The 24,729-nt window shown below is 42.5% G+C and overlaps 1 protein-coding gene across 1 annotated transcript in view; it reads right to left on the reverse strand.

Annotated features, from left to right (window-relative positions):
* The window catches only part of LOC308052116 (protein unc-13 homolog B-like), a gene marked incomplete at its 5' end in the record, with an annotated part of 218,768 nt that overhangs the window by 166,229 nt on the left and 27,810 nt on the right, over positions 1-24,729 (reverse strand). The window contains 6 exons of the mRNA XM_080362904.1: positions 4,254-4,311; positions 7,416-7,486; positions 15,944-16,067; positions 17,002-17,119; positions 22,082-22,181; positions 24,425-24,454. Of these exons, the coding sequence (XP_080219030.1) occupies positions 4,254-4,311; positions 7,416-7,486; positions 15,944-16,067; positions 17,002-17,119; positions 22,082-22,181; positions 24,425-24,454 (501 nt within the window). The remainder of the gene's footprint in view (positions 1-4,253; positions 4,312-7,415; positions 7,487-15,943; positions 16,068-17,001; positions 17,120-22,081; positions 22,182-24,424; positions 24,455-24,729) is intronic.

A 24,729-nucleotide genomic window follows, 5' to 3' on the forward strand; every position in this document is an offset into this window, starting at 1 on the left:
ATCAAATGACACACATTCCTATTTATATAATATGTATAACACACCTTGTAAGCTTTTAAGGAGTTAAAAGGCTACATAACTACAAAACAACTGCAGCATTTTCTTTCCTGCATGCGTGTGGACACATATACACACTCCAGGCAGCATTTTGGGTTCCTTCTTACTCTCCTGGAGGAGATGTTGTCTTGCTCCTTTCTCTCCGATCTGCTGGCAGACCAAGCACAGGATAGCTTTGGTTCTTTCTGCTGGTATAACAGTGTATCAGAAGAGACACTTCTTTTGTTGCATCAACTCACAATCCAGAGCAAAGCAACAAATTTAACTACTTCTGGAGGAAAAAACAAACAAACAAAACAAACCACAAACACCAGAACAGTCCTGGTAGACAGGGATTTTACACAGCAGAAGACACACAAGACAGAACTACAGTTCACCATGGTCTATCAGGGTCTTACTGTGAAAAGATTAACACCATAGACTCAGGGAAGTGGAAAAAAAAATACATGCAGAGAAGGAAGGATAAAGCATTCTCAGAAAGATCATCAGTCAAATACATGAGGACAGACACAGCTGGTTGTTTCAGTGGCACTTAATTTATCTTTTCTGAGAATCATACCGAACAAACCTGCTCTCTTCCAGATTTGTGAGGCCCCCAACAAAAGGTGCAGGGCAGTATTCACCGTAGCTGGTATTAACCAAGACTGGCAAATCTTCTCCACAAAGATACAGAATACCATTTTCAACCCAGTTTGCATGGTGTCTGCTTCAAGCCAGAGCTTCATTTAAAACACTGACAGAGTGACTCTTTTATGGATTATAATGGACTTTTATGTTGCCAGAAATGATCTTGAGTGTACAGGAAAAATAAATCTATAGCTACCACAATAAATAACTTAGAGCTTATTGACTCAATGAATGCCAAAGTAATCAAATAACAGTTTTTCATTCTGCTTTATTTAATGTGAATCTCCCGACAATAAAGTTTGTTTTCTTTTTAATTTACATCTAATTTCACATTGCAGGTAAAAGCTAATGTAAGAATGCTGCAGTTATCCAACAATGAGGTATCAGGGAATTAAGAATTATGACTACATTTAATAGAAATGCAAACAAAACTGGATCCATGGACACTATAATGCTCTGCTTATAATTTGGGATGAGTGAAAGTGAGTTCAACTGGAAGCACATGATCTTTATTGGACACAAGAAATATATAGGGAAGCATGGAAATTAGGAGGTAAAAATTGAATTACTCAGTACAATGAAAAAAGAGGCAAGTAGTGTCAAAATCAGTAGAGCTTATAAGAGGTTGAATGGATAACAACAGACCCACCTGCTTCATTTAAGAATAGGTAAGAAGCCCAAATCCCTCCTTACCTCAGAAACGATGGGTCAGATTCTTCCTAAGAACAAAGCAGCATTTGAGACTGTGAAACTGGGCCTGAAAGCTTCATAGTCTCTGGAAAAATTAGAGCACCCAGTCTGGGCTGAGATTTCCCACGGCATCATGCCAAGGCAGCAGCCCATGCACGGTCAGAAATGAAAACCCATCATTGCAGATCAGCTGGTGGCTTTCAGACACGGCCCAGAGTTCTTCCCTCACACCCTGCTCCATCCTTCCCCCCGTCCCAACTCTGTGGAGCTCACAGAACCACCTGCACCCACGCAAGAGATGGGGAATTAACCATGAATAAAGGTCGCTTGAGAAAGGTATCAGACATGTATGGATAACATAGGAGCAGAATAGGGAAGAAAAATAACCTAATTTTAACACATGGAGACTTGTATTTCCCCATTTAATGAACCTGACCCTGCTGGCTGGAGTAGGGTTTTCTCTAGTTAGATCAAAGAAGCCAGAAGAGTCTCCTGATAGCTGCAAGAGGGCTAAACAGGACATCAGCAGCATGCATAGTTATACTGTTATTTCTTAAAATGCAAGCTACACGGAGTGTTTTGTTGTACTTCTGCTGTACAGTGCATCAGGTTTTAAGATAACTTTGCATTTTTTTAGGGTTTAGTAAGATATACTCATGGGTCGAAAACTACTCAAACTCAGGAGGTGTTTTTGCTCCTTCCAGACACCTCGTCTGCTGTCCAGCTGATTGTGTCCTGCTCCAGCAGCAATCACATCTCATCTAGCACATCGTGATGGAAAATGGGGTGAGTCTAACCAATGTTCTTGAGGGTATTTTTATTATATCTAAAAGGATATCTATCAATTATTTACCCACGTGTTGAGTAAGAACACTTGTTTTAGATCAGACCCCACCCTGCTCCTATGTAAAAGCGGGTTGAGCTCCTGCGTCATATGCAAAGGTTACGTCAGCTGTCAGAGACTCAATCGATGAACCTTCTGGGTTGAATTCTCAGGTTCCAACGGACTACGATACATTCAGGCAAGCTTACAATTCTTATGCACAGATTGACGCAAGCAGAGTTCATTATTCAAAAGTGCTTCTACATTAAATGTCTATTTTATATTTGTCCATGTAATAGATGTTGGGCACTTGCAGGCAAAAGTACATGCAGTGCCACAAGCTTTATTGAATCACCAGAAAATTCTTAAATACATTAGCCACATACTGCTATTAAATATTTAACATCCATCCTAATGACTGCTTTAATACCATGAATGATTTAATTAATTCTTATGCGATATTAATTGTTCGAGCCGCGGCCTTCAATTAATTACTGTAAAAGGTCAGTTTCTAGCAAGACGCAGGCTGTTAACAGGCAACACAAAAAGGGCAGCTGCAGTTCTGGTCTTTACTATGTCTATTTTCATGAGCTGAACTGGTCCTGCGGGGAAGAAAGCGGCTACAAGAGCCTGGAGGATGCGAAAGCACCGCGCTGCAGCAACAGGTGCTGCTGCTTTCCCTACACAGCCGCTTTGCTCCGAGTTTACTCACAGCCCAACACGCAGCAGAGCCAATTAAACCAGCCGCCCCCAAACTGAAGCTAAGACCAGGGCACACAGCCACGAAAATCATTTCAGCAAACAACACATTAATTTCTTCAACACTTCGTATCAGACTGTTTCAATTCAATCTTTTGATGCTACAGGTTCTGCATACTGTGCTAGTACGATTTAGTCAAATATTAGTTTCTCCAACAACACTTCTTACCCATAGACTTTACAAATCATTTGTAGCCTGTTCATTAATTAAAAAAAAAAAAAAATTAAAAAGCTTTATTCTTTATATACATGCTTTTTAAAGAAAGGATGACACATTTGGTGTTGCCTAGAGTACCACTGCCAGAATATTTTCATATAGCTTTGTATGTATTCTAGCTATGCAACACCTTCAGATTTCCAAGCCAATGGGTTAATCTCCATGTTTTGTCGCAGATGGTTTTAAGAAAACATAATAACATTATACAGATAAATCAAGTCTTCTCAAAAAGGTAAACAGTAATTAACATTTCCTAATATTAACAGTTATGTAGAGATTCTGTAATCAGCCTAATGGATAAACAGCCTGCAAAGTGTAATATGCACCTTATAGGATCTGAATTAGAGGATAAAAGAACTGTTTAAATTATGAGATTTGAATTTCATTAATGTTGCCAAAAGTAGGTAAGACATTCATAAGAGACATAACTGAGCTTTCATCTATTGTATGTCAAAACCAGTGTTTCAGAAATCCAATTTTGCAGACCAGATACAGTATGTCCTATGTTATTTTTCCATCCATATTTTCAGAAGCATAAAAAATGCAAGATAAGCAGAAATTAGTAAAAACCTTTTTCATCCATCAAGACAGCATTTAAAAGTAATATCAAATAAATTAGGCACCAAGTACAAACCTCTGGTGCATTTTAAAAGGCTACCAGCAGCACATCTGCGTCTATTCTCCTCCTCTAAAAACGTCATCAAGAAATCAAAAATAATATTCAACACATGATGTTTAAAGAGTACATAGCCTGACTTATTTATATGAAAAAAATCAGCATTGCCTTACTTGTGTTGATATTACAAGGGTCTGACAATCTAGGTGACTTGGAACACATTTTGTGTTCCTATCATACATGACGACACAAACAGATTAAAGACTCAATGCCTGATTTCACTTTCTAGCATCTGAAGGGGCACGGCTTTTCCTAACTGATGAAGGTTATCGGCTTCACAGAGATTTAAGTACTTCTAACAAGAAAAAAATTGTTCAGAGGTATCACTGATAACAAACCAGAGAAGGAAATAAAGTACAACTGAAAGAGTAAAAAACGTTGAGAAGAAATAAAGTCTAACTTACAACACTGGGAGGCAGCACTGGGCAATGGCTTCTTCTGGACTTCCTCCTGAAAGGAATACTAAAGGAGGATAAAAAAAAGGAACACAGAATGATAAGAAAGCAAATAGTAACTTTATGAAACATCATTCAGAATACCGCATGCCACACGTAAGAGAAAACATTCCTTGTAGCATCAAAGCATTAAATATTCTCCCTAATATCCACATTCAATCACAGTCCTGTAACTCTGCTCTTTTCTCGTGCCAAAACCAGGCGTTAAAGAGTGCACATCTGGTCAAGGTGAAGTTGGCTTTTACAACAAGCACAGGCCCCGTTGTCAGTTCTGAGACCTCAAATTAGACATCACAGTATCACAGTATGTTTGGGATTGGAAGGGACCTCAAAAGATCATCCTAAAAGATCTGACTCTCCACACCACAGTGTCGCTGTGATGGGAAGCTCAGAACGAAGAATAAGCTTGTTTATGGGTAGACACTCAAGCACGGCTTCAACAGCTCAAAACTCCTGTGGGCTCATAGCAACACTGCAGTAGGAGATGGAAGCAGTTAGATAATTAATGTGCCCAGCAGGGTACTAACACAATGTTTGCCCAGCCAGCACTTACAAACTCTTCTGTGATCCACTGTACATCCAAAAATGAAGTATTTTTCATCTCATTTAATACTAAATTAGAGAACATGGAGATATTTCAATTAGCCAGCTTTGACTTTCTACAAAGCTATTTGTTACAGCATCAAAGCGTTCCCTAGGGGAATGCCAGTGGTTTTATTTTGTTATTCTCTTCTGTATTGTATTACATAGAGATACAAGAAAATTAGGACAATTGAGTGAAATAATGAGAACAGTCTTTGCTAGGAAAAAAGTTTCAGCAACAAAGGAAGTGGCAACCTCAGCAACCTGGCGCTGCAACCTGTGCGAAAAAGGGCCACCAGACAGCCTCTCCTTGGATTTGGTGAGGATTAACAACCAGTTCATTACTGGGAAGGTGACAACCTGCAGATTTCTGTGGTGGCTGTCTTCCGATCAGTGCTATTCAAAATGCACAAGTGATCCTGAAAGGCGGTCAGTCTTCTCATCAGCAAAGTGCCAACTCACTGAGCTAATCAGGACTGTGAGAACAAAAACTGCTGGAGCTTACAGCACTGATTTGTTGATAAAGTGGTAAAAGGAGCTCTGTTGATGAGCAACTTCAGCAGCACAGGACAGCAATAGGTTCGGAGTTATTACACTCAGAGATGCAAAGATGGCTGCAGTTTTCTTTTTATGGCATCAGCCCAACAGCTTTCAGCAGCCCCAAAAAGAAAACTGAATATTAAGCATTTGTAGGAATAGAGGCTGGAAAGCATTTTTGTTACACCATATAAACTCCAAGTGAACGTGCTTCTTGAATAGTGCTGTGCAACTTCAGTCTGTTCATCCATTGTCTCAAACGGAGATAAATGAACTTAATGCACACAAAAGAAGATAAAAGCACAAAGCTGTCCTGACAAAACACCGCTATGCAGACCAAGACTTTGCAGCCTGAAAGCCATGGAAGAAGGTGAGGTCTGTAAAGCTGGGTGTCACAGCGTGGATTAATGAGGATCAGTCATTCAATTTATCCAAATAAACGTGCCTCCAGCTGGTTTCAAAACACAGTATTTGCTCACAGCAAACAGAATGTTTTTGCAGGCAACACACAATTAAGGTGCATTCAAAAGGCACCTGATAGCCACACAGGAAAAATCCATCAAGTTCTGTTAAACACAAAGATACTGCCTCTGGAAGTTCCTGAGCTACAAGTCACTGCAAATTAGAGGAATATGCAAGGAAAACATCCCCCCCACTCTAGGCCACTGTCAGACATGGGACAAGATGAACCTTAGGTCAGGCCCTGCACAGGTGTTCTTATTTTCTCACTGGTGACTGGGAACATCCATAATAAATTTGGGATTGTTAGGTTACAAGTACAAAGACATTATTTTGTTACTAGTATTTGATCAAAGCATGCAATTAGCACGCAGATGGATGGCACTGCAGAGAAAGGGGAGTCTCACAAAGCTCAGGATACTTTTCAGCAAGTACCGGCTCAGTGAAGCACTAGAGGGCACCTAAGCTTCACTGAAGGACCTGGCACACGAGCAGGGAGGCACCACAGCCCAAATCACAGATTGAGCTCATCATCAATTCCAAGAGGTTCTCAAACCTCTAGGAAGGCAGGAGAGGTTGCCTTCAAGCAGTTATGTTTCTATACACACTCCAATACCGGTCTGTCCTCACCCAAAAAGAAAACCCACCTTATTTTTCTCCATCTGCACAGCAAACCGAATGACTCACAGAAAGAGCAGAAAAGAATATATGAAGGATTCCAGAACAAAAACCCCCTAAAGTCACTGACACAACATTTTGCAAGTTATCTTGCTCCAAAAAGAGATCTACTAAGAGTTTAAGCAAGCACCATCTTCCTACTCAATGATGTTGGCATCAACACATGAGGTTTGGGGTTTGTTTAGGTTTTTTTAATGCTAAACTTCTATCACAGGCATTAATACGTCACACCTTATTTTGCAAACAGTCTGAACTGTAAAGTTTTCATCATGTTACAGTGTCTCTTAAAAAAAAAAAAATTATCTTGTAGTTAATAGCTGTTTAGCCAAGTGCACAGTAGAAAAAACAGGAAACCAAAGCCATACCAAGCAAGTACAAAATGCCTATAAACTGAGCCAATAACAACTGGATTAGGACTAAAGCTCCAACAGCTCCAACAGTCCTTGGTTCCATGAAGGATTCAGTCTCTTGCTATGTCGTCTTCCCAGAAGCACCCAACTGCAAAAATGTCCTTTTTGACTTGATTTCACAAATGAAGAGAACCTACTGCAGCCTGTCAAAAACAGCTTCACTCTCTTGTGAGGTAATGCATGATATTACCTTTCCTTTGAGTGTATGCACTTCAACAAAACAGTTCTTGCTACTTGAGAATTTCCAGCATGCAGAAAAATTTTCCTCTCCTTCACACTATCAGTAGACTTGAGAAAACAGTTCTGTAAACAGTTCACGAAGACTTGTACATGATGAACATTCAGTAGTTACCTTAATCGCAGGGATCCAATACAAAAAATAAAAGCAAGTTATAAAGCATTCAGGACTACAGGACTACATTAATCTTTCTATTTACATATTTACCTCATCATCTCCCAGTGAATTTATTTGTTCTAACTTTCTGGTCCAGTATCTTGCCTCTTCTTCAGGGATATCTATAAAAGAAGAATATGTCACACCATTAACCACACGAATTCGCATTTATCATCAGTAGCATTTAAACAGATCACACCATCCAAAAAAAAAAAAATAAAAACAAAACAAAACACACGCACAAAAAAATGAATTTTAAAGTAATATATGAAGTCATACAACTGTCTTATGTTAGCACTCAGAAAATAAACACTCTTAATAGTAACATGGTTCAAGGGCTTACATTGCTTTGTTACTGAAAGCTAATTAACCAAATGCACACTGCACAAAGGTAGGAAAGAGTAAGACAGACTGGTTCAAATTTAATTCAAGTATTAGTTTTATGAAGAGCCACTTCACAGTGATAGTAATACACTTGCTATATGCTTGATAACACATAGCAAGATCAAGAGCCTCTTCTGGAGGCTTTCATAACCTCAAAAGAACAAGACATCTTTTGAATAGCACATCTTACTTACGTACTTGGTGTGACACAAATTAAATACCAAAAAATAATAATAGTGTCTTGTTTTCCTTTGCAGGCAATAGGCCAGATCTTTTGAGGTAATGAACAGTGTTACAGGCAGTCATCTTCACATGAAAACATGCTCCTATTTATACACCACACTGCAACTTCATTGTGAAATGAATCACAATAACCCTTTTACCTTCTAGAAGATTTACTGACAGCAAGTAGCAAGCATTATCACCTTTATTTTGGTGACTATTTTCTGTTCCACACTTTGAAATAATATAACGTCCTAATGGTCTGAAGGGAACACAGACTTCTGCCACTCAAAATTTCATCTGTCAAAGTGCACCCTTAGAGGTGCAGATGAACTGCTGTGGAAAGCTCAACACAAGACAAGTTAGGTACAAACAGTGCTTAAGGAATACAGCAAGAGATGCACGGCACCAAGGGAAATAACCCACTAGATGAAAAAACATCGGTTAGGCTCCCAGTCCAGAAGAAATACCTAATTTATTTAGGGATGGGGAGCTGTAAAAATATTGGAAAGAAAAGTTTGAGGTTGGGTTTGGTGGTTTCTGTTTGGTCTTTTTTGCCTCCAAGAAAGAACAATGACTTCTGAAATTTGGCTCTTCGTGGCCTGAAACAGTAGCGAAGCAGAAGCTCCAGAGCTCATACAGGCAGGAAGCAGAGGAGCTGCTTCAGCAAGACTCACCATCCCCAATGCTGACTAATGGGGATGAGTATAATACTAGTTCAGCTCGTTTTCCCATCTCTTGTTACACTTTACATGCTGAGGTGCCTCCTTAGGAGCCAAGATGTTTACACCTAACAAGTTTGTTTTCCTGCAATGAACTGCACCCTGTGAACATGGATGCAATTATATGCTAAGCAAGAATGGGACAAGTAGGCTGGGATGGTCTCCTGATGAAAAGGTGGCTCTAAAAATTACAGCCACTTTCACTTCTGAGACCATCATCTTATGAAGCCAGTGACCCCAAAACATCAGGAGATAATAGTGGCCAATGTACCAGAAAACAAACCACTTTCAATGAGGACAAGGAATACACTAGATCTAGTGGAATTTGAAGTTTCAGAAGTATTTCTGTGGACTACAAATGAAAGTCTTCACATTTCTACGAGAAACAACACTGTATTTTTACACAATTAGTTTCACTCTGACAAGAGGGATAAAACAGGTCCCACCTGAGAAAGTTTCAGAGAACTGGGAACTTAGTACCTGGCTCTAGAAAACGTGCATTAAGCAGAAAAAAGACAACCTATTTCTCCTAGCTTGAAGAGAGTCAGCAAAGTAATTTATTTTAACCATGAAATACAGAGCCAGTTTCTCTTTCCGATGTACAATACATTGCTTTGTTGTTATATACTCTTAGAAAACAAGGTAAGGGAAACGTGAGAGAGTCTTCCACAATCACATTTGTAGAAAAACATACATGCTTTTGATCATCAGGGCTGTGAATCACGGCTGCACAGATTTATTAAATGAAGTCTACACAAATTAGAAAAGGCACTCAAGGGAAATCTGGACAGAATTGATACGGAAAGAGGACAACAATTAACTGATGGGCTATCGGCATCGAACCTGATATGATTTAGGTAGACAAATGCCAACAAGGGCCTGAATCAATCCAAATGTTAAAGCCTATGGAATGTTGTCTTTGAAAGCTATCACTTCTCTAAAAAGATGAAGAAAAACTCATGAACTGATAACTAAGGGTCAGAGTCAAAACAACTCAAGCCTGGAGCGTGAAATCACGACTAAAGAGATCTGGGAGGGATGAAGCAATGGATTACCATCAGCACTGCAGGAACTGCGGTTGTCTCAGGGTAGGCTGCAACACTTTCCCACAGACCATGGCTTAGCAGTTTGCCCAGAAACCAAGGAGCATCATGTGTCTCTTGGAAACAAAACAGGAACAACAAATCCAAGGTGCCCATTACAAAAGCTATCAGATTTTTAGTGCAGGATTGCTGCTATTCTGTTGAAACAGCTTCTTATGCAAATCAGAGATAAAAATCTGCTGCTGTCTAGATAGTTGCTACTTTAAGGACACCTTCTTGATCTTAAGAGAAACTTGTCATTAATTCTAATGCCAGTACAGCTACTGCACAGCAAACCTTAAACAAGAAGCAACTGACCTATGAACTTGAGTCAAGTTACTTGCTTAGAAGAATAAATGCGCAGTAAGACAATTCTCAATTTTTTGAGGAAGGAGTTTATAGCTATTTTTTAATCTCACCATCCATTTGTGTCGCACCTCAGTCAGCTGTTTTGTTGAAGCTGGTTATATGAAACGCAGAGAATGGAAATCACTAGCTCAGAGATCACAGGCTGACTGCTTGCAAGGCCACATCCATTGGCCAGCTCCTACACCACTGCTCAGCTTTGATTACAAGTCCAAGTTACTCTACTGCATTAACTTTAACATACAAGAAGCTGAACTAGTCCAAACAGAGGCCATCTGATGCCAGCTCAGGACTCTGCTGACATCTGGGGAGGTTTATATTGGAAATTAGGAAAAAATTCTTCAGAGAAAGGGTTTTCAGGCATTGGAGCAGGCTGCCCAGGGAAGTGGCTGAGTCATCATCCCTGGAGGTATTTAAAAGGCATTTAGATGAGGTTATTAAGGACATGGTTTAGTGCTAGAGTTAGGTTAGGTTATGGTTGGACTAAATGATCCTGAAGGTCTCTTCCAGCTGGAATGATTCTATGATTCTATCCAGCCTGGCAAACAGGAGAAGCAAGGCCGTATGTCAGTGAAACAAAACTGCTGAATAAGAACAGACAGAAGATGGACAGATCTGTTCACTCACTTTTGGGGCTTCTTAATTTGATAGCACCATGGAAGAGGTTGCAAGCTTTATTGTCCCTGCTCCTACTGCCATCTCCAACTGGAAGCTGTAACCCCCATCTTCTCTGGGTGTCAGGGAGCAGTGAGGTCTGCTTGCTCCCTGAACGAGGGGAGATTTCAGGGCTGGCATGGCAGGGGACTTGCCGGCCAGGGCCCCATCTTACAGTACCCAAGCCAGGTGAGCAGGGCAGGACTGGAGATCATGGCCAGGTTCAACCAGGAGCCCAGATCAGCAAGCTGGTCCATGGTGACAAGGTATGTCTGAGGTCAAGCCTGGAAGTCAGTCCACATCTGGACCTGGATATATTGGGTTCATAAGGACAGAGGCAGCTGTAGCTGAGGTGGGGAATCAGTGACTCCCACAGCATCGCCCCAGAGTGAAGGCTCAGAGCTGAGGGGGAGCCCTGGGCCCATGAGCAGGGGGTGTGGGTGGAGGTCCCAGGTGAGGCTGCGCGGTGCTGTTTAGGCTGTGAAGAGCCTCCAGGGCCCTGGCACCTTGACACACTGCATCACCACAGAAATGGGGACATTGCAGTACGGAGTCTTCATCAGACTGAGGAAGGAACCAGGGAATTTATTGCATCTGTACAGACCACTCACAGTTAGGCCCCTCTCAGTACCTAAACATGACAGTATTCCCACTTAAGAGATCTCTACCTTGGCAATAAGCAGGCATTTCAGCCCTAAAGCTTTTTTCCACCTCAGGCTTGGTGGTCCTTGCTCTACTCCTTGCACATCACCTTGTGTCACCTGAGTTTTTCCCAGGCAGCAAGTCCTTGGCTGGGGCGTATCCCAGGTATGCACAGGTGAGAACAAGCACTGGAAGTAAAAGAGATACCCTCTCTCTCCCCGCTTTCCTACAAGCCTTCATCTGGCTTCCTTTCTTCCCAGCCCCAGTTTCCTCCCTTTCAAAGAGGTATGAGAATCTTGACAAGTTCCTACCAAAATAATGTTCATGCAGAGCTGAGCACTTCTCTTTCTGTAAAGTTCCCAAGACAATAAAACAACAAAGCACATTTACTCCACCTGATGGCTGGATGTAGATCAGCATGCTCCCAGCCTGGCAGTGGTGAGAACACTAAAAGCGTTTCACTCCAATTAGCTAGTAGAAACATCCTGGCACAGACCCAAAGTGCTATGGCTTGTGAGTCAAAAGCATTTTTGAGCATTCCTCCTGTGAGGGACTTGCACATAGCCACTGCACCTCTGAAAACGGGGGGACAGAGTAAAACTTCTTTTAAACAGCAGGATCTTACACTCGAAAAGCAGCATCTCGGAAAGTCTGTGCCAGCACACATTCATTACATCAAGAAAACAACAGCAAGACTGTCTTTTCCCTAGCAGCAAACTTTCTAAACCAACCAAGAAGAAAAACTGTCTTCCTTCCTTGATATGCCTTTCTCTTGAGAAGAAGCAGATACGATCAGTGGGGAAAGCTGCTCCAGCCTATCTTCACTAACAACCACTTCCTCCCATCAAGAAAGCAGTTTATTGTTGTTTGTTTTTAAAATACTACCAAGCATAAAAATGCTTTGCACCCTAGGGGGTTAATATCAACTCTCACTAACACTTCACATTTCAAACGCTTATGCTATGCTGCACTTCTACAGAAGAGGATTTTCAGGCATTCTATTTCTGCAAGATTGAACATTTAAGAATACAGGACCGGCAGAGAACGTAAGACAACAGTCTGGTCCCCAGCACCACAGCCCATCACACACTGGTGCTCGCTGCAGAAGAGCCCAGAGACCTGCACTCTCCCTGTACAACACAAGCTAATGTCACACCAACAACACTGGTGAACACAAAGCAAGAACAGCATCTGGAACATGCAATGGGACACATGGAGCATCTATCACAGCCACCATAGATGTTCTCTGTCCCATCAAAAATCTGGGCATTAACTAAGTTTAAGTCCTGGATGATTTCAAGAAAGGTTATTTTTACATTACCAGGAGCAGAGACCACAATTCTCACCAGACTCTGATAGGAAACAATTGCTTCTCAACCTCAAGCCTGGTAGACACTAAAAACCAACTTCATATGGAGAGGAAAGAGTGGAAAAAAAGATACACACAACACAACAACAACAACATGCAAACCTCTTAAGTTGCCTTCATCACATACTACCACTAGCAGCATCAGCACATTCTGCATTTATTTCAGCTTTAGCTCCTGCCAGTATCCAGAGTGCCAGGAGAAGACATACCAGGGAGGAAGAATCCTGGATATATCAGGTGGAAGCAGAAGCAGCAAACTAATCCAGGATAAACATCGTGCAAATAACAAATCAGTTTCTAAATCTCTTTACATATACAGCCATGTTTTACACTAAGGACTTCAGCTTTGTTAGGTTTTGTATTTATTTATTATCTCTTAGGCATCTGTGTGCATCACCTAACCTAAATGAAACAGAGCAGTCAGAAGTGATAGAAGCAGCACATCCAAACAGAATAACACACTATTTCCTTAGAACTGCTATCCCAGACAGCCGTTTTTTACCAGATTTGGAAAGCAGCAGAAGCTGCACGTGTGCAGACATCCCGCTCTGGTTGTCCTGTATCTACAATAGCCAGGAGATCTTCACCTGGGAAACAAAACGTGATACACAACACTCCTAAGTGTCCCTGCAAACATGCTGTTATTGAAATGTTACATCTACAGCAACAGAGTTGCTGACTTAAGAACTTCCACAGCAGATCAATGATCCATGTAGTTCTCAGTGTAGGTTTAAAGCAGCAGTTCCCAGCTCGTGGGACACCACACGTGCGGCACTATGCTTCCATACTGCAACCTCCCCCTTAGAGGGAAACCAACTTCCACACCCATCAGGAGAGATGCAGAGGCAGGGCTGTGATCAGAGCCACCTCCATGCGTCCCTCCGAGCCTCACAGCAGCTCAAGGGCAGGGAGACCGAGACTAATGCAACTTGCAGGGTCCTTCCCCTCTACTCTGGTGGCAGATGTTCAGTCACCGTGTCAAGGGAAGCACCGCTGGAGAAGGTGACATGGGTAGGTACTACCCTCTAGAGAAATACCCCTCACTCTTAGTGCCTACCAACTCTCAGCCTGCTTCTGACTTTGCCACAGCAGCCTGAAAATGAAGAAGATACAAGGAAATCTGCAACACTCTTCAAGCGAAGTGCAGCAGAAGCCTTGACGGAGCTAACTGATGCAGCCTTGTTTTCCTGGAAACACTGGACAGACAACTTTTCACACTCTAAAATAAAAATCTTTCAATACAGCAGTGTGAAGTTCCTGTTATTTCAGTATTTGGCCTGGTAAGCAAAGCAATAAGCAATAGATGTGCTTTAAGTGATCAACTGAAAATAGAAAGTCACAAAAAGCTTGTTATTTAATGATTTTAGTTTTCTGCATGAAATCCTACTTCTCAGAATTCCATGCTCTATGGAGCATCACACATTTTAAAACAGTAGTGTAAAAAATAAAACAAACAAAAAAGAGTCTTTTGTTTTGAAGACAGGAGTAGGGAGAAAACACACTACTAGCTCACATCTTTTATTTGTTAAATGTAGATGCTCTAACACAAAATGGTTTACATGGAGCCTGTTTTTCTATACTTAAAAAAACTAATAAATCACAAAATGTAATGCAGTCCATAACATAAATTGCAGAAGAAAGTAAATTCTCTTTTGGATACGCTCTGAATAGATGGGAAGAGATTAGAACTTAATTTTCTTTTAAAGCAGACAGTTTTGCAAGCAACAATGTCAGAATGAACTCATATGAGAGGGCTGGGGCTACAAGCTTTGCCTTCAGCCATGTACCCGGTGTTCTCTCCCTCCCAGAAACCCAGACACTTGCCCCCAAGAACTAAAGTTTCACCCTACAAGGAAATCAAGCAAGTTTGTTCCTCTTCTTACATAACAAGCCATTTCAGTAATAAACTTCCCACTGACAGGGTGACAGTAACAGTGAATCACCACAACGTTTACATGAGGAAGGGGGATGGCTCCAGACCCACAACAGACAGCTTGGTTACCAGGTACATTTTCCCCTTTACACACAGCACTGTAGATAAATAGCAGTGCCCATTACACCCACAAAACACCGCGCTCACCCCAAACTGCACCATCTAGCCAACTGTGCACTCAAAACTGTGTACCCAGCTTAGCTCCCCCAGCACAAAATACAATATTATTTGATTTTAGTGCTGCAGGGCCAAAGCCTACATCTGCCCTTGCACCAGGAAGGGGAGTAGGAGACTAATGGATGACCTGACTTTTTCCCACAACAGATGGGCGATCCTGGCAGTCGCTGGCCAAATGCCAGTGGGTGCACAAATGCTCCACCAGTACCGAGAGCGTGATACAAATTGCTCACACTGTCAGGGGCTTGGCAGCAAAAAACAAGCAACAGGTAGAGGGAGAGGAGCACTGCAATGACATAACTTTGAAACACTTCAACACCCGCTGCAGAAAAACAAAATACCACGAGTCCCTCTTTCTTCTTGATCCCAAGAGTCAGCTAAGAGCTGGAAAGAGAAGATACGTCAGCCTTGGATGTATTCTAGTTAACGCCTTTTGGGGGGCTGTTCATTTGTTTGGGTTTATTTATTTAGATTTAATTAAAAAAAAAAAAAAAATCACATACAACTTCACTCAGGATGGGTTTGCTCCAGTTAGCTACTTTTCCACATTCTGTACTTTTCAACCACAAGTAATTCAGTGTAAATCAGTGTTCAGAAGCATTGAGCTCACAGCAGCAATGTTTCACTAACCAAACTGCAAACTTCTAACAGAGTTTAAGTGCACCTACCACAAAACATCTCTAACAACACACCTGACCTCTTCTAGAGCCAAATTTGTCTAGATACAAAGAAGTGAATGTTCCCTGCTCAGGAACAAAGTGTCTGCACAATCTTGAAATAGTATTAATAGTTTCTTAAGCTGCTGCTAGTCTAAACATTCCAGCACTCTGAGATCACCAAATCTTCCTTATTTATTCTGTTCTTGTTAGAAAGAAACCAAACAAGAAATGAACATCAGCTTTTTAATTTGCACTGAACTATTTTGGCTGAACTGTGAATGAGCACAACTCGACTATAAATCTGAAGTTGCTCCCAAACACTTTCTCTCCACTGTCAGTGTCCTGGCTAAGTTATTGAAATGCACTCACCAAAAGGTAATTCAAATCTTGTGTCCAGCAGAATTTTATGAGGAGTAGGGTTTTTGGTTCCACAGATTTCATCATGTTTCATTACAACTTCTGCCTCCAGCGTCGACCACTCCCCAGGACCTTCCTGTGAATCACAAGCCATAGGTTAAGTTACAAGTCTGGCAGGTCCTTATGCAGCAACTCACACACATTTTCTACGACTAAAGACTCCAGGAAGAGCCTTAGAGTATTATCAAGACCTGCTACCCCGTTTTAACACCAAATAACATCTGTTCATCACATGATGGCAGCTTTTGTTCCAAATCTCAAAGGCCTTTACCAAAACAAGCAGCAAGCACCTCCTCGCAGAACTGCTGCCTTCTCAGACCAAGGATGCTGGACAGCACCAGCTGGACATCATGGACACACAGAAAATATAACCCCTCTCTGCTCAAATTCAATAATCTTAAAAAAAAAAAAAGCCCTGAAATCTGAGGTAAAAAAACAGGCATGTCCTGCTTAGCTGCAAGAACTGCCAAATACAGTAGTTAGGGCAGTTACAGACATTAGCACATCCCATTTCCTACTTTTTTCAATTCATATCAGCACAACTAGACACCCTCTAAGACTGCACCCAGAAGCTTTAAGATGATGCAGACATGCTCTGGGCCTACCTCAAAGTCCAGCTTGTCTATTATCAGAGCACCCTCTGTATTTAGTGGGAGGTCATAGAAATTTGAGCATCAGACTAAGCATTCAGTCCTTAAGAATTCAAGTGCTTGTCAGTTATATGCGTTCCTTAACAGATTACGCCCTGTTTTTTGAGTCCACATGACTGAAATGAGCCCAAAGACCCCTACTTAAGCTCAGTTTTGGTCTCATTATTGGTAGCCACCTTAAAAATAAAAAAAAAATTTAAAAAGCGATGCCAACAGCCCTCTCCTCTCACCCAGCCTCCCTGACTCTGCAAGTGGAAATGCTTCTGAGAAGCACAGTCCTGGGCTGTACCAGGCCAGAATTCTAACACATTAACGACCAAAATTGGAGCTGTCAGAATAAAGTATCTGTGTCAGCTTAACCTCATCAGATTGGTGAATGGCCTTCAGAGCAATCCACACGGTCCCAACCAGCGTGTCCCAGATCAGTCCTTTGTTCCATACTTCAACAATTAGGCCCAGGTCCAGCCGACTGATCTCACTGCAAGAAAAGAAAACGGCAGCAAGGGTAAGAAAAAGGCAGAATACGACCTAATTCTGCTTTTTGTTCTGCATTGCCATGATTATACCAGTGAACTCTTTCCACACAGCTGTGTCAAGCTACAGAGAGCTTCTAGAAGCGTGTGGTTGTGGCGACTCATGCTCACAGGGAACACTGGTTTCTAAAGACTGATTTCTCAGTTTAACACTAACTACCGAAAGATTGCAAACAAAAACCCTGAACTATTTCATGCATCGACTGCTAGTCCGGAACTTCTCTGCAGCTATGTACACAGGAGGAGGAAGTGTATCTTGGGCCAAAACCTAGAGGTGTGCTGTTCTTTCTCATCAGGCACCCCATTTCTAACAAAGCAGGCGTCTCTTTTCCCTTGGCAGCACAGTGACACAAGTGTACCCTTGCAGGTCCAAACGTGCCAATACTCACCTGCGAGTGGAGCTGCCTCATGCCAAAAGTCACAGTTCCGAAACCAGCACAGCTGCATCAGCAGCACTACCTATGGCTCAGGGCCGCATTGCACCAGCTTCTGCTCCAGCACCATCTTCTTCCTCTGTGTAACACTGCAAGGCTCTGAGTCATGCACATCTCTGGCAGCAAGCGGCAACGTAGCCACATGACTTAGCGCCAAGTTCTTGGAACTTGGAAATACTTATCTGAAGGTCTGAATGAATATCTTCCCTCTCTATAAGAAAAGGATGAATCTCAAATTCACTTCTTTCCAATGCTTCACAGCTTTTTATGCCTCATTTTTTCATGTCGGTTTATAACATGCCTGCTTCAGAACAGCGTAACACAAGCACAGTCTGAATGACGGTAAAAACAACAAAGTGGAGGGAAATCCTGAGCTGTCTGTTGACACACAACTGTCTTGCTTGTTATGAAGAAAGCCTGTTGTTCCTACTTCTTTGAGCTCGGGACTTGCCCCTAGTGCAACTGATAATCCCCAAAAGCAGGCATTGTGGACACACGGTGCTGCTGCCCACTGTCCAAATGCAATCCACGTTAAGTTTCTCAAGGGAATTCAAAAGCAGATTAGTTCCTAATTTCTATAGACTGCCATCATGGCACCTATATGAGCTTTGCTCCAGAGACTTCTTACAAATTTAAAAGAGCATATTGTATCCACAAGGTTCCAGACAAACCCTACAGCTACAGCAAAGCACATTAATATATATTTCAAACCTAAATACTTCTGTTGTTGCTTAAGAACACAGGAGTTGAAGTCAGGAGTGTCCAGTATCAGGTGACTCAGTCTACATAGTACAAAATAAAGCTGTTACACAGGCTTATTATGAGTTTACTGCTCGCATCTTGCACTTGAGTCTCTGGCTCTTTGTTTGGATATGGCTATTCAATACAGACAAGCTGACAACTATCCACCAGCACCATCAGTGCACGGCCCTTCCACTGCTTGCCTCTTGCAAGATGCTATTTATCTGATTGCACAAACTTGCAATAACAACAGAAATTACTTATTTTTTGCAGGCTGAATTAGTGTGAGGCCAGAAAGGGAAGGGAGGAAGCAATAGCATATTTTCAGGCACACTGTAAAACCACATTCCTTGCTTCAACATACATTGACAGAGCAGGATATTGATCATAAGACACCCAACAGGCTTCTGTACAGAACTCCATCGGACAGGTCACCAGATAAGAATAATAAAAAGATTTTCAGTACAGTGGCTTTGACTGTCTTTGTGTCTCCCTTTCTCCACCTTCTGGTTAGATGCAGAATAGCTTTGAAGAACAAAAGAGCTGAGACTGGAATTCAGTGTCCCTCCCTTTCCACACACACACACACACACCCACACAGAATGTAAATGAAAGACGTTTCTAAATAACTTCAAGAGCAATTCAGTCATCATGCTCTAGACATCAGTTCGCACTTTCACTCAAGTGGTGCTTGTTGCAAATACGTCCTTTTAAAGCAGCTGCAAAATTAGAAGATGTCCACAAAGACAACATTAAAGTACTTTATTGGTTTGGCAAATAAGCAAATCTCAAAAATCCCCACAGTGCCAAATTCTGAAGTGTTATATCTCACAAGGAGTTTGGACACAAAAACAACAAACACAGATAGAAAACGTTTTCTTGGTTGTGGTCTATTCTTCTATTATACTCCATAAAAATGTAAACAAAAAGACAGTAAAAGCATCCTTTCCTCAGAGACAAACTACTGTGTTCAAAAGCCTTTGCCAACTCCAGAAAGAAAAAGAGCAAGTCAGTGAATAGTAATAGTGGAATATCAGTGCTAATCCTCCTGGGACAGCTTAATGTATGCAGGATCATGCAAAACACGTTTCCTGCCATGTGTAACATTTTTGTTGTAAAGAAACATCAGAACAACTGTGCTGTTGCCTGGCTAAAGCAGAGACAATAATGGTGAGGTAGTTCAGCTAATATTCTGCTTTCATATCGCCTAGCAACTAATTACAGAGCAGCACAGTGACCTTACGGCAGGCTAGCTAGGCTCCCAGCTGATATTGCAGAGTAGTTCCAGGAGCTGTGTGAGGGGAAGGAGAAGCAATCGTGAGAGCCGTCACCCCACACAAGTGCCGTCCTTAAATCACTGGTGAGTAGCCTCCTCCGTAGCTGGCCATGTTTAAAGCTCATTCTTGTCCACAGGTTGAACACAAATCACCTGAAGAACTAGTTAGTAGTCTGAGTACAGCACAGGCATGTGATTTGGCAGACAGGTACCATTCCCTGCCACGACCTAACCCCGGTCTTGCATGGTTTACATCAGTGATAGATGGTGGCATTCAGGAGCACACCAGATGTGTGTTTCATCATGTTTCACCAGATAACAAGAGAGGGGCTCCACACTCCGCACAGCAGCACATGTGCTGCTGCAAAAGCAGTGTGTCACACAAACAAAAAGGGAGTTGGGAGCACAGGAATGATGGCAACACTGCACTGACCCAGGTGAACTCCTCAGCCAGAGGCAAAAGGTTCCCACTTTCAGCAGAGGAGAACCACCTGCTGCTGGATTGGGAAACATACTCAAAAAATCTCATGTGGGTCTTCTGCTATGTAAACTATGTAAACACCTCAGTCTCACTCAAAACCAGCAGCACTAGCTTTGAGTCCACAAGATGAATGAAACATAATCTTCCCCAAATAGCAGTGTCTATACCAAGCTCAGAAAAAAAGTATTTGGAGTCCAGGATTTAGTACATTTAGTCCATTTTGTCTTGCAAAGCTATAAAAACAGAAGCAGATGCAATGTATCAATGAACCACTCATCCACCGGCAAAAAAACCCCACCATTCTAAAAGATACTGGGAAATCCCTGGCTGTGTGTCAGGACTATGAGGACCAGAGCAAATCAGAGGTGCCAACTGCACCAGAAACCCTGGGAGAGCTGGAACTGGTTCTGCTGCTCATGGCAGGGACTGGCAGCCCCTCAAGCTGCAGTAGGGGATCTGGAAAACACATTTGTGGGCACCAGGCCAATGGCAGAAAACAACACATGAGAGCAGCTCCCACACCAAGCTAACAAGGACCACAGTGTTGAGACCCTGAGTGCACTAACAACAGCCTTTAATTGCCCTGACCCCCTAACACCAGTGGCCTTCACCCACACCCTCTTCCTATGGCACAGGAGCTCCATTTAAGCTCAGCTACTGGTCTTCAGTTCTTGCTTAAGCTCTGTTCTAGGTGTGCTCATCTCCAGTTTTGCTGCAGCCATGCTGAAGCCTTGCCACAGACCACATCAACCCAGACACAACCCACAGACCAACTTCCCAGCTCAACCTCAGACTTGCTTCATCACTATGGACCTGATCAGCAATTGCTGGGCTATGTCTGACGCTGATTATCTTTACCAGACACCAGTACTGTGCGACTATATATAAGTTGGGGAATGGCCTATTAGAGAGCAGTGTAGGGGAATGGGACCTAGGGGTCCTGGTGGACAGCAGGATGATCATGAGCCAGCACTGTGCTCTTATGGTCAGGAAGGCCAATGGTACCAAGGGTGGATTAGAAGGGGAGTGGCTAGAAGGTCAAGAGAGGTTCTCCTCCCCCTCTACTCTGCCCTGGTGAGACCACATCTGGAATATTGTGTCCAGTTCTGGGCCCTCAGTTCCATAAGGACAGGGAACTGCTGGAGAGAGTCCAGCGCAGGGCAACGAAGATGATGGAGTAGAGCATCTCCCTTATGAGGAAAGACTGAGGGAGCTGGGGCTCTTTAGCCTGGAGAAGAGGAGACTGAGGGGTGACCTGATTAATGTTTATAAATATGTAAAGGGTGAGTGTTATAAGGATGAAGCCAGGCTCTTCTCAGTGACAGCCAATGATTGGACAAGGGGTAATGGGTGCAAACTGGAACACAGGAGGTTCCACTTAAATTTGAGAAGAAACTTCTTCCCAGTGAGGGTGACAGACACTGGAACAGGCTGCCCAGGGAGGCTGTGGAGTCTCCTTCTCTGGAGACATTCAAACCCACCTGAACACCTTCCTGTGTAACCTCATCTGGGTGTTCCTGCTCCAGCAGGGGCATTGGACTGGATGAGCTTTCGAGGTCCTTTCCAATCCCTGACGTTCTGTGATTCTGTGTGACTGGGCTGGTGAGGACGCTGCGCTACCAGCAATCCTACCACACTCTGCTCCTGGCTCCCCATCCCCACAGGATCAGCCAGCCATTGCTGCACCCTGACACACGGGGCTAAGAACAAGAATTCAAGGCAACCTGGCGCTATTAAAGGACACAGGCTACTTCAGTCAGTATGTGGCCAGGGACAATTTTCCAACACATGCCTCCTTCAGCACAGGTCAGTGTGTACAACAGAAAAGCAAATGATTTAGGTTGTCACCAGGCTTGTGCATTTCAGATACATAAGCAGTGCAGTTTACACAACACAACAGCAGCTCTACATAAGCATCAGTACCGGGAAAGGACTCAAGCACAAGCACCTCGTCACTGTGCAACACTATACTTACAACATGAAGTCCTGTTCCCAGCAGGGTTGGTCACCTCGCACAGCTACCGTCGTGCTCTTCACATTTTGCACTTTCAGAGTCACATACGTATTGAATTTATCTGGGGAACAAGAGGCAAAATGTTATCTTCTTCAATATACCCGTTCATCACATAAGCACAACGTTTATGGGTCTTCAGTCCTTACACTGCAATCCAGGGTGACCCAAAACGAGAAGCCCATAGGGGAATACATTGCTGGGTTCAAGATGTTTTTCCCCTGCCATCAAATTTTAAAATTGCAGGTTTTTAGAAATTCGTGCACCAAAAAAACATGCAACTAAACACTTGCAGTAAGTCAGGGACAAAGAAAGAGTGTAAAATCCTGAAGAATACAGACACCTTGTATGCAAGGTGCTGCTTACTGAAATCATACAATCATAAAATCATTTCTATTGGAAGAGACCCTCGGGATCATCAAGTCCAAACATAACCTAACGTAACTCTAGCACTAAACCACCTCCCTAAGAACATAATCTAAACACCTTTTAAACACCTCCAGGGATGTAGATGAAAGGAAGACAGTGACAGTCCAACGGATAGGGACCATCATGTAGACCATGAAGAGCTAAAAACAAACTTGCGAAACATAAAAGCGAGAAGCAGTTGGATTGATCATATCATCTCTTCCCTTCTGACCCAACTGCTCTCGTAGTTCCAACCCAATTTTCCACTCATGAGTCCACAGAGAACTTTATAGACTCGTCAGGGGCAGGAGGAAAATACAGTGAATTATGCTGATGATGCTAAAACTGACTTGTATTGCTTAAACCTGCTGACCTAGAAGAACCACATTACATTCACATTTTGACAAGACAGGCTTTGTTTAGACATTTTGCCTTTTCTTTTTAATCTGAAGAAGATGACTAGACTGCCTTGTTTTTTTCTAGTTGCACATAGCCCTTTGCTAATAATACCAAAAGCAGCCAAGCAGACACATACGAAGTTTTAACATCCCCATCTGAGAACGAACAAACTCCCTTTTAAAGACCACCTCAGACCTGTCTATAAATTCCACCAAGCCTACAATAAGATACATGCTAAGTAGCTAGAAAGCAGCGTACCAATTTTAACACTCAAAGTTCTGCTGCACCTATTCCCAGCATAAGTTAGATCACAGCCCATTCTAATACTGCCAAAATTCACATGCATCATTGCCATGGGCTACTAGAGCACATCCTAGCATCTAGCTTAAGATGTCCTAACAGAGAGGGAGGAAAGGGAATTGATTCTGAATCTACATGATTCAGAAACTCAGGAAGAAGTTGGAGTCACTGGAAGTCTGATTCACCCATGTCTAGCTACACCACTTGCATCCTCCAGGGACACTGGGTTTGTCAGAGAAACCATATGCTTCAGTTTAGTTAAACCAAGACTACAGGACAAATATTTTGCAGATGTGAGTAGGCTTCTTGATTAGAGAAAGGATAAAGTACACACTATCTCCCTTCCAGTCTGGGTAGTCAGTTTTCCTTCACTGGAAATTCAAGGTTGGTACACATGCAGATCTTGACCTGACATAGCGTATGGACAAGGAGACCTGGGAAGCTTTCAGCTATAACCTGAGGACAGCTATGTCAAGAGAATAAAGCTGAACAAATAAGCCCTGAATACAGTTGTGCAATTGCTTTGGATCTAAATACTTGAAGATGTGCTATTCCAGAGGCAAACTGCTTATTCTTTTGTAAACTGTACATCAAATTTTATTCAATAAACATATTTACCTGCTAAGGGATTCCTTGCTAGCTACTGAACCACAGTGGAATAGTTGCCTTGACTGTAAATTCTGGGTGTCACCAGCCGGTTTTATTTCATTATGCAGACACAAAACCTGGCAGATGGGATTTCAATCCCAAGCACAGCCATTATAGACTGCCACAAAAGAGAATGAATCACTTCTGCGATACCATCCAGCAATCTCAATCAGGATCGAGGGGGCACTAAATCCAGACGGGCAAACACCAGTTCTGCTCAGGGGACATTTTCAGTTCCTGTTTTTAACAGCGACAGAGGAGAAATGAGAGGAAAGGGCAGGGTGGGGTAGGAACTGGTGACAGTAAAGGAACATCTGTCCTCACCCATCACCTGTCCAGGTGAGCAGGTAGAGGATTCCCAGCACTGTGACACCAGCTCACATCCTCAAGCTTCCTAGAAACTCAGGCTGCCTGGACTCTCAGGACAGCATTTGTCCCTGCTAAGGAGAACACGGAGGAGCAGAGAGGAGGCAGATAGAAACCAGAGAGAGCAGCATGAGCAGGAGTAAGAGGGCAAGTGTCACCACTGCTATGCAGTAGAGCATGGCTTACCTGGTGGTCCTTGGAGTTTAGCTTTTTTTACTGTAAAGAGAAAAAAAAAACCAACATGTTAGTGATTTTGTCCTGCTACAGTTGGAGTCAGAATGTCACAGAGCATTGCATTACTTGGACAGCATCTGCAGTAGAGGCCTGTTGGCTGGAAACCTGCACTTCAACACCTGCAGTTTAACAGATACGGAGGCAAAACTGCTTCTGTAGTCCCTCTCACTTTTCTAAATCAACGTACATTAAAAAAAAAAAATAATCCTAGGATTAATATTTGGAAAACAATGTGACATAGCTAATGCAAAGCAATT

This window comes from Nesoenas mayeri, assembly GCF_963082525.1.
Source record: "Nesoenas mayeri genome assembly, chromosome: Z".
Lineage (NCBI taxonomy): Eukaryota > Metazoa > Chordata > Aves > Columbiformes > Columbidae > Nesoenas > Nesoenas mayeri.